The sequence below is a fragment of the Phasianus colchicus genome, chromosome Z (assembly GCF_987193195.1).
Source record: "Phasianus colchicus chromosome Z, bPhaCol1.hap1.1, whole genome shotgun sequence".
NCBI classification, from domain to species: Eukaryota; Metazoa; Chordata; class Aves; order Galliformes; family Phasianidae; genus Phasianus; species Phasianus colchicus.
In genome coordinates this window covers 55062553-55073427 of record NC_143476.1, presented here as the reverse complement: position 1 = coordinate 55073427, position 10875 = coordinate 55062553, and the positions used below count along the sequence as shown (strand labels likewise).

The following is a 10875-nucleotide window of genomic DNA, read 5'->3' as shown; positions in this document are numbered from 1 at the left end:
TACTAGAAATCTGTCTTCTTTAAACAAAGAGTGCACAATGCCCCAAAGTCTCCTTCGTTGGCTATCACAATAAGACAGCCTAGATTTAGTCTTAACTATAGAAACATTGCTACCTTGTGCTCCTTTGCAATCTTTTTGAGAAAAGTGGAGACAAATATGGAAATACTTAGGCTCTGGTGAGGCCTTGTGCTCCATCTGCTGGGCTTGAAGGAACATGTTTTAAGACATTGAATAGAAAAGCTAACGAAGCCAGGATCCAAAGTTATCTGCGTTAAAAATATTTATTAGTGAACTCTTTATTACTGAAGTTTTATAAGAACAAAATTATTTTTAGCTTTCTGCCAGTGATACTAGCATTGCTGCTTTGCAATACAAGCACTATTCAATGTCAGTGGGGTATTTTATTTGTTTGATGGCTGTCTGCTCTGGGACCAGCTTCTTTGGCTCTGTATTGACTAGATGGAATGGTCTCAAGTTGTGCCAGGGGGGATGCAGGTTGTACATTAGGAAAATCTTTGAAAGAGTAGTTGTGTGCTGCAATGAACTGCCCGGGGAGGTGGTGGAATCACTGTTCCTGGAGATTTTCAAGAAGCTTTTGGATGTAGTACTGAGGGACGTGGGTTAGTGGGAAATACTGGTGTTAGGTAGATGATTGAACTGGATCATCTTAGAGGTCTATGATTCTGTGTATTATGATTCTGTTCATTGTTTACACAAACTTGAAATATTGGTATCTAACATGCATATTTTATTTTACTCACAGCTAGAGGCAGAAATGTGAAATGTTGCAATTGCAGATTGTTACGGGAGGAATATACACCAAAGTAAGAAAAGGTCTGGATAGGTCATGATTATCCTTAGTATTCCGTTTTTTATAGCTAAAGTATGTTATATTTACCTGCTTTGCACCTGATGGTAATAACAGTTTGATCTCAGAGACATACTCTTACGTTGTCCCAGCCTTTTTAATAAGCTGCAGAGCAGGGGTTTGGAGAGCCTACTTATCTCAAATTGAACTCTTAGTAGTTTCAGACATTTCTACCTAAAAAGATTTTTAAAAAGGAGTTGCCAAATCACAACCTGACTTCCAAATGTTCCACTGCACTGTTCATTTTCTTTTTGCTGTTGCAACAGAACACTGACCAGGAACTGGTGGGTACTGTTCCCCAATAAATCCTAAAGCTTATGAGATGAAGAGAAGATCTACAGAAGCCTGAACTTCCATCTGTATTCTTCGGTTAAGTGGTTTTGATCCTCAGATCTCCTCTAAGTTTTCCAGAGAAAATAAAAACCTCTGTAAAATAAATTGTAATGACCATGGGTTTTCTTAGTTACCCTCTAGATAACCCTTGCAAATAATTCTCTCATAACTACAGATGGCAATCTATAGGTTGAAAGCCTAGCTGCGTGCAGCTGCTTAAGAACATCTTATAACTGTAGAAAGGCATGTAACAACTGAGGTAGTATATTACCAGATTGCCAGTGACCTGCAGCTGCTGATCAATTCAGTGCTGCTGTTGGAAGTTTTTACAGGCTATTCTTTGAATTGCTTTTCCATACACAATATATTGAGTTTTATTTGACTAGTCTAGGCATATCCAACTTGCAGGTTGCATGTTGCCTGGCACACTTCACAATGCAGAGACCATGCTCCATCATGGCAGGCTGCCCCAAGTGCCCACCCATCTCTTGGAAACAGTCAAACCACTGAGTATGGTCAGCCCTGTTGGGATTGGAATAAAGACATGGAGAGGGCAGAGGGCTGAATCTGCCTCTTCCTCCCACCACTTGCAGTCAGCTGCATAAAGCCCTATGTTACACATGGCACGTGCTTGTGCTGCTTGCTAGGAAAAAAACAGTGATTTCCAATGCTCGTATCTCAACCTGCCTCATTGCATCTCAGAAAAAAAGCAAAACACAGTAAAAGAAAAATTTTGAGTGAAGGAAGAGTGTTCAACAAACAAGGACAGGTGAGTAGTTTTTTGTCCTGACAAATAGTATGACACTATGCTTAATTTGTAAGGAAACTGTCAGTTTTCAAAGATTATAATTTGGAAAGACATCTGCAAAAACGTGCTATCAGATTCATTGCATATCAAGGAGTGCTTTGTAAAGAGGTAGTGGAACTGAAAACGTCTGCCATCTCAACAAAACCTTTTTTAAAAAGTTAAAAAAGTTTAAAAACTTTTAAAAAGACTGTTATAAAAGCTTGTTAGGTGGTAGCAAATCTGACTGCAAAACAATGAAAACCTTACTGGTGGTGAGTTTATTGAGCAATGTTTGGAAAGCATGGCAGATATATTGTGCCCTGAAATAAGATTTTTCTAAAATCAGTTTGACTCAGCAGACTGTAGCCAAGTGGATTGAAGAAATAGGAGCATCTATAAAAATTTGGCGAGTAAAACTGCCAATTTTGAATTCTGAACTTGGGTGATAGGTGAAGGCAGTGGTACTACATATATGGCTGAACTTGCTGTTTTCTTTGGAGGTATTGTTGATGAATATAGTATGACTGAATAAATGGTTTCTTTGATGCTGTTAAAAGACACGACTAAATCTCTTTATCTGTATGAAGCAGTAAAAATTATATTAGAGTGATTTTCCTGAACCCTTGTTAATGTATGTAGTATAGCTATCAACATTGCCTTGGTGATGGTTGGTAAAAAATAGGAATTTATAAGATTAATAGGAGATGATGCAGTTGCCACCAGCAGCTCACGTTTGATGAAATATCATTGTGTCATGCATCCAGAAAATGTGTGTGAAAGCTTTAAAAATGGATAAAGCCATACACGTCATCAGCAAAGCTGTGAATTTCATAAAGTCCGGTGGAGTGAAGCATGGCCAGTTCAGGAGTTTTTAAAAAGTATGGATACTGATTGTTGGGGCATCATTTACCATTCTGAAGGAAGGTGGCTGGGGTGAAATGCTAAAAGATTTTATGATTTGCAAAATGGAATGTAGTCATTAATGGAATCAAAAGGAAAACTTGTGCCGAACTTAAGGATGAAGAAGGGCTCATAGAGTTAGCATTTTTGGTGTATTTGACCACTTGTTTAATCAAATTCAAAGTGTATTTTCAATTTGAGAATCAACTTATCAAATGGTTACAGTGTTCAAAATGAAACTTAAATTATGGCAAGCTCAGATTATGGCAAATAATTATGTGCATTTTGATGTGTTGGCTAAACATAGACTCATGAACAGTGAAAAATATGCAGCCTTGCTTTCAATTTTGATAAAGTGATTTTAGCATAGGTTTCAAGATCTCCAAAAAGATAAATATACAAGAAAATTTGCAAATCCATTTTTAGTAGATGTAAATACATTGCTGCACATTGCACATTTTCAAAAGGAATGCATGTAGTTGCAGTCAGGCATTCAACTTAATGGAAAACTTGTCCATGTCTCTTTACTATGATCAGAGGGCTGGAGCACCTCTCCTATGAGGAAAGGTTGAGGCAACTGGGCTTGTTTAGCTTGGAGAAGAGAAGGCTCTGGGGAAACCTCATTGTGGCCTTCCAGTTCTTGAAGGTAGCATATAAACAGGAGGGGGAACAGCTGTTTACAAGGGTGAATGGTAATAGGACAAGGGGAATGGTTTTAAACTGAGACAGGGGAGTGTTAGATCAGATATTAGGAGGAAGTTCTTCACACAGAGGATGGTGACTCAGTGGGACATGTTGCCCAAGGAGGCTGTGGATGCCACATCCCTGGAGGCATTCAAGGCCAGGCTGGCGGTGGCTCTGGGCAGCCTGGTCTAGTGGTTAGTGACCCTGCACATAGCAGGGGGGTTGAAACTAGATGATCATTGTGGTCCTTTTCAACCCAGGCCATTCTTAATTCTACAATTCTACGATACTAAATTTTTATAAGACCTGCCTTAACAGAGAAAAATATCTTGTGGTTCACAATCACACCGTATTCACATCATAACTTCTTGGCAATGTATACATTTATGAACAACTGTTTTCAAGGATGAATCACAGGAAGAGTAATATTTCATCAAAAATATCTAACAAACGTCTTGAGAGCTCACTGAGAATTGCAACCATTTCCATTGAACCAGACACTGATGCATTAGTTTCATGTAAACAAGGTCAAATATCTGACTAGTTTTATGTTTTTGTTGTGTTTTTTTTTTTTTATGTTTTAATAACATACATATATATGTTATTTATTTATTGTGTTTTGTTATATAATATATATATATATATATAATGTATACATACAAAAGTTTTTATGTGTGTATATATATATATATATATATATATATATATATATATATATATATATAAAGTTTTGTTACTTATGTACGTTAGTTCTGTTCCATGGTTTGTTTGTGGCCCCAGACAGTTCATCTTCACTTACTGCAGCACAGGCAAACCCAAGGGTTAGATACCCATGGTCTAGTTTTATCGTTCCCAAGTCTCTGTTCACATTCAGATTGAACATGTATTACTGGCACTTCCAGAACTAAGAAAAAGCTTTATTTCCGTGCAGATATCAAATACCCTGTTTCAGACTTAGTAGAATTTATTATCTGTTTTATTTCAGTGGCAGAACAAGCAGAGTCTATTGATAACCCACTGCATGAAGCTGCCAAGCGAGGTAAGTGTGATTTGGATTTTGGTTGTGTAATGCTAATGCTAGAAGACTGTTTTGTGCTAAAATAACAAATATATCTAGGATGAGGATATCTTGTCTGTTTTGGTTCCCTGGTATTTTGACCTAACTATCTAATGAAGTATTGCAGCTTTCAGAAGCTGGTTACAGCCTGGTAGAATTGCCACTAAATATGACATGATTGTATGCACAGCAAAAATGACTGGTGTTACACAGGTACAGGTACCTGAAGATCTCCTGGGAATGGAGTAAGAAATGTTTGTTATATACTAAAAAGCCACAAGCTGTAACTGATGCTGGTAATAATTTTTTCACCTGGTTTGTTCATAGAACAGAGAGAACTGAGTGCTTTTAATTATTCTGTTAACTTTTTAAAGAAAAATAATCAATAAAATGGAATTTTTTTTCAGGCAACCTAAGCTGGTTGAGAGAGTGTTTGGATAACCGAGTTGGGGTCAATGGCTTAGATAAAGCTGGAAATACAGCTCTGTATTGGGCATGCCATGGAGGCCACAAAGGTATGAAAGAATTAATTTAAAATAACTGACTCTTAATTTTCTTCACTTGTTTGTAAGACAGATTGATAAAGTCACTGTGCTGAATGATAAAGCCAGGATTTTCTTATGCTATTCTGTTTTTTTTTAAAGAATTAAAGTGAAGTTCAGATCTGCCAAATGCTGTGTATTTTGTTGCTGCTATTGGAGGGGTCATTCTAATCACTGTACTGTTAGAAGCAGAGTAGTAAGAAGGACAGACCAAAAAAAAGTGTTTTATATTTTATTGTAGTGTTTCATGGTGACTAACGGTTGTTTTCTAAATGTTTTCTGGCTGTTAGAGATTTTCATTAACTGATTGGATCTTTCTTTCATTGAATTTCAACTAAGATCTATATCCTGTATGCAAATAAGCACAGTTTCCACTAAACTCCTATTTTTCTCTGTTCTCTGCAGATATAGTGGATGTTCTGTTTACCCAAGCAAACCTAGAGTTGAACCAGCAGGTAGGACCCTTACACTAAAGATGTGATGCTATTCACTCATGGTACAAGCCAGAAGATTTTTTTTGCTGTGTTTTAATCCTGTTGCTTTTCCCTCTAACTCCACAGAACAAATTGGGAGACACAGCTTTGCATGCTGCTGCATGGAAAGGTTATGCAGATATTGTAGAGATGCTGCTGGCGAAGGGTAAAGATCTTCACCAAGATTTCAACAATTTGTATGGCAGACTAGCTTCCTGAATGTTTATTAATGTGTGTTTTTTAAACTCCTTTCCTATAACCCAGGTACAGTCCCTAGCCAGCTAGCCTGCCTGATTGTATAAGCCTTGCAGAAAATTTGGCAGCTGTTTGAGAAATAGACATTTTATCTGCTCCAGATAAATTTTTTTTCTGCTTTATAGACAAAATTAGGAACTTAACCCTAGAACAGCAGTTCCATTTGCTTCCTGAAACGAGAGGGAGAACAGCCAACAATTTCCCCAATAACTGTAGCTTATGGAAGAACATTCTTAGCTTTTAGTCTGCTTCAGATCAGTCCACAGATGAGATTTCCTTGTTTATTACTCTGAATTGTTTTACCCATGCTACTGAAAATCTTCTCATAATACCATTGCTTAAAATGTACCTGGACAATAAGTCATGATGGGAATTTTCTGTTATAAAGGGGCAAGAACAGATCTGAAGAACAATGAGAAGAAACTGGCTTTAGACATGGCAACCAATGCAGCTTGTGCTTCACTTCTTAAGAAGAAACAGACTGCAGGTATTTCTGATTTTTCTTCCAATATGTTTTTCATCTTTTGAGGACGCTTACTATTTAAACTAAATATCAACATGTTGATAGTTGTAATAACTACTTTGGCAATACATGGGATAAGAGTTTGTTTGGAAGGGTCTATCTGAATGGGAATGTTCAGCAGAGTTCTGATAGAGGCCTGTGGTTCATAACATTCAGTGTTACTCACTCTCTGCAAAATGCCATCTTTTGTCAGCAAGAGTCAGAGGAGTTTGTTGTAGAAACAATTGGGCTATTCAGAAGAAAAGCAAGGATGGAAACAAACTTCCTTTAAGAGTATTACACTGTAAGAAACAGGGTATGAAACAATATGGTTGGTGCCTTCTTAATCACACCTGTTACTCCAAACTAAGCCAACATCAACAGAAACTTCTCTTTTGTTTTCTTTTTGCTCTTTTTTAAATTTCTTATTCCTGTATTTCACCAATTTGACTCTCCATTAGAGAAATAAAGAAAAAATGCTTGCACAGTATTTATCAGAATAGTTTCACTGCCTCCCACTTGTGTTCATCCCTTCTAATAGCACACTGACTGTGTTTAAAAACAAACTAAACAAACAAACTGAAAACAACAACAACAAATCCCAAAAAGGAGATATAAGGCCACTTTAAAAAGCTGAACAAGGACTGAATTGGGATATGCAGTCTGGCAACTGTACCATTGTATGGAAAGCATGAGAACCAAAGGTATACAAACTTGTGGATAAATGATGGAATAGTTGAAAGGAGCTTTAGGAGGCTCAGTTGTGGCAAAAATAGCAACCAGTTTTTTGATAACAAGAGGTAGTACCAGGATTTATTAGAAAATGCTGACAAAATTGACATCAGTTTTGACTTGCAAGAAAGCAGCTATAACTAGGAGCAAGCTTTCCTCTGTTTCAATACAAATATTTTTTTCTAATGATAGCTAATCCTTTTAGGAGCACTGACTTTGTTTTTTCCTATCTGTTAGAAACACATCTGATAATGGGAGTATTCTCAGTTTTAATGTCCAAAATAATTGAATTAATGTTGTGTTTCCTGGCTGTAGAAATACTACCTACTTCTATTACATTTGCATCACTCCTCAATTATTTTTGTTTCATAGCTGACTAGTTTTTAATCCTTTGCACTTCTTCTGGCAGGCTCTGATACTCTCGCACTGTGTTTTCAAGTTGCCTTATTATGAGAGCTGATGTCAGTTTTAACTGCAGTTCCATTTTAGCTTCTTTACTTATTTCTCTCTATTAGTTTGGTCTTTTATAATCTCTGACACCACTGGTCCATGTACTTTTCTCTTATTCTGTATTATCTTAGTCATTTGTATTAATTTATTTTTTTTCTGTGACTCTTGATTCTACATTTTAGCATTTCAAGCAAATGTTAATTTGAAAAAGGATCTTTTTCAAAATTTCAGTCCTGTTGCAGTAGTTCACCTGTCCCCATTTTCAAATCTGTTCCTATTCAGATACAGCTTATATCTCGGTCCATCAATAAAATATTGTTTGCTCTTTGAAAGGTTATTTTACCACCGCTCAGATGTGTTGTTTTGTGTATAAACGCACACATTCATGTGTCATAACTGTTAAAGTATATCCTAAGAAATGAGATGTAAGATACACTTGGAAAAAAAACAAAAAAAAAAATGAGGAAAGAGAAGACGATAGATGGAATGTGTTCAGTTTTGTGTTAAAAATGGCAGCCGATTAAGCATTTGGAAGAAAACTGTGGAGACTCGCCTGTCAACTCAGTCATCCTTTTGTTTGCACTTTAAAGATCATACATACAGAAAGTAAAATTAGCGGCAGCTCTGCTGTATTCTAAGGAGCCAGAAGATGGCTCCTTAGAGTCACTGAGAACACTGAGAACAGGCAAGGAGGTGTGTGGACTGGCTTAGTCACTGAATGAAGGACTAGGGTGTCACTGCAGACCTTGCTGAAGAACTCCATGTTTGAGATGCAGATCTTCAGCCCCAACGTCTGTATAGTGCTAGCATAACTAAATGAGACAGGAATCAGTTTTCTCATATACTAATTGTCAAGCACTGCAAATCAGTGGGGGGTTTGTTCTGTTTTGTTGTATTTGAGGCTTTGTCTAATTTTTATCTCAGACTAAAAGAAAGCTTTGTTTCTTTCCAGGTACAGCCCGAACATTAAGCAATGCAGAGGAATATCTTGATGATGAAGATTCTGATTAGCTTTTTTCAGCCTAGAGAACTACAACCTATGTTATTATTTCATTCCCAAAGCATATCTTTACAACTATAACATTATCTTACTTAGAGTATTGCGTCTTCCAATTTAGCATATAAGTGAGAACGAAGTAATGCTTTCCAAAGTAATAATCTTCATGCGTATCAGAGATGCCACATTTTAGATCAGAGTTCCTTTGGAATTATCTGACAGGGGATATGTGGCATAGCCTTACCTCTCTTATCTATTGAATGGACAGAGAAACAGTCTTCCAAACGCACAGTTTTCATCTCAGACCCTCCCAGCAAGTGCCTTGCATCTCTGGAATAATATTCTTCAAACTTAAAAGGTCCCTCTGGGACAGCAGGACACCCATGCTAACATTCCCCAAAGCTTCTGCAGGAATAGGTTCCTTTGTGCAGTCAGACAGGCATGAATGGAGATGCTGCTGAAGAGAGTGACCATATTCTGCCCACATGGAGCCAGCAAGACAGCATACAAATTTGTAGGTTTGAGTGTTCTTTTTTTTTTTTTTCCTGTCCTTCTGAGTATAAGGGATAGGAAGATCAAGATCTGCCCCTGGATGCTCTTTCTTTTGTACTGTTATGGGCCCTATTCCTGAAATGTAAACTCAGGTATAGTAATTGCTTAAGTCAGCTTTGCTTGAGAAATACACTTAATTTTCAACTTAGTGACTTGATTATTTTGCTTTTTGAAGTGCATTTTGTTGAAACTGTAATGAAAGGAAGACTGAATATTTTTCTATTTATCCTGCCTACAATTTGTTTACTGATCTCTTGCTTTTATTTTTTAAGTGCCCTTATATATATTTTGTCCTAAATTACCTCACAGCTTAAGTGTTTTTGAAGGAATGAGGGAAGATGTATATTGAATATACTGCAGGTATCTTCATGAGAGGTATCTGAATAAACATTTTTTTAAAAGCATGGTTTCTTCCTGTGAATTAAAGAGGGCTAAGATTGAGCCACTTTCAAGCTTTTCTACAGAATTTAATAAATACTAATTTAGATTGCTCAAATAACTGCAACCAAAAACTGCACCTGACTGAGGGATATTTCTTTGCTTTGATGGGAAGGGAGTGTGGCATGAATTTGCAATACAGTCTGACTTTGTAAATTTGCTGCTAACTTCCCTGTTAGCAGCTTTGATAGATTCAGTCCAAGACCACATAGTCTTTGACACTTTGACACAACAACAAAAGGAGTGAAAGATGGGGGATAAAAGAAAATCATTGGATTTTAAAATTAGTCTAGAGCACTAAGATTACAGTTCTAAGATATATTGAATCAGATATTCATATTATTTTCCTAGAAAGAAGAAAACTACAGGTAAGGGTTTTCAAATGAACATATGCCAAAGAAAGTTCTTTAGATTGACCAGAACAGTGTGAGGCTGAGACACTGCACAAATAGTGATCTATGAATAGTTTCCTTTGCAGAAGAGTTAAAGCACTTCAGTTCTAAACTGTTGAAGTGTTAAATCATGTGTTCCAGTCGTGTGAAATACTGTGGTCAGCTGAAAAGCGATATTTCATTTTTTTGTGAACTCAGAAGTGAAAGTTCTAGAGGGGAAGAAGAAAAAGTAGCCAAGTTTTCCTCTCAGCTTTCATTAGAACAATTATTGAGTAGGACTCAAAAGGCAGAAACTGTCCTGCTTCACATTTTATCAGCTGGTAATTTTTGCTAGCACATTCAGGCCTCATGTTAGGCTGAATGCTGTTGATTAATGTGCAGTTGCACAGTGCAAGCAAAGATGTGCAAAAAGGGGAGAGAAGGAAGAAGTTTCCTATGTCTGTGAAATGGGTCTTCTGTGTAAGTGAAGATCACAAGGTTGAAATCCCTGTTTCATGGAGAGGGTGGCTTTTCCCCAGAATTACTGCTTGCCTGTCAGAAGTTTGAAAGATTTTATGTTTACCCTAATCTGATGTCTTCTGTGACTTTTCATCCTGAAAGTTAGTTGTGGGATCAGATTTAACGTTTGTACGTTATGTATTTAGATTTAACTACTGCCAGAAGACTGGCTTGTTCACCTGCAGGAATATCTGGGTGCTGCAGGAGAAGGCTAATGTCAGAAATACAAGTTGGATCCCCCCAATGCTGCCTTTTCAAAGTCCTTACTGGAGTGTCCTGAGGGACAGATACATCAGAAGGCAGTTAATGCTGTAACACATTTCTTCAACTAAAGTTACTGCTAATTTTTTTAGATTCATTTTTCTCATGCAGCTGTCTGCTCATCTTGTGAAATAAAACTACCTATGAAAATAAA

The 10875-nt window shown here is 37.0% G+C and overlaps 1 protein-coding gene across 1 annotated transcript in view; it reads left to right on the top strand.

Moving 5' to 3' along the window:
• Positions 1-10875, top strand: part of OSTF1 (osteoclast stimulating factor 1) — a 20737-nt gene extending 9862 nt beyond the window's left edge. Inside the window, exons 5-10 of the mRNA XM_031602374.2 lie at positions 4558-4611; positions 5037-5144; positions 5577-5626; positions 5732-5810; positions 6288-6386; positions 8536-10875. Of these exons, the coding sequence (XP_031458234.1) occupies positions 4558-4611; positions 5037-5144; positions 5577-5626; positions 5732-5810; positions 6288-6386; positions 8536-8594 (449 nt within the window). The 3' untranslated portion in view covers positions 8595-10875. The remainder of the gene's footprint in view (positions 1-4557; positions 4612-5036; positions 5145-5576; positions 5627-5731; positions 5811-6287; positions 6387-8535) is intronic.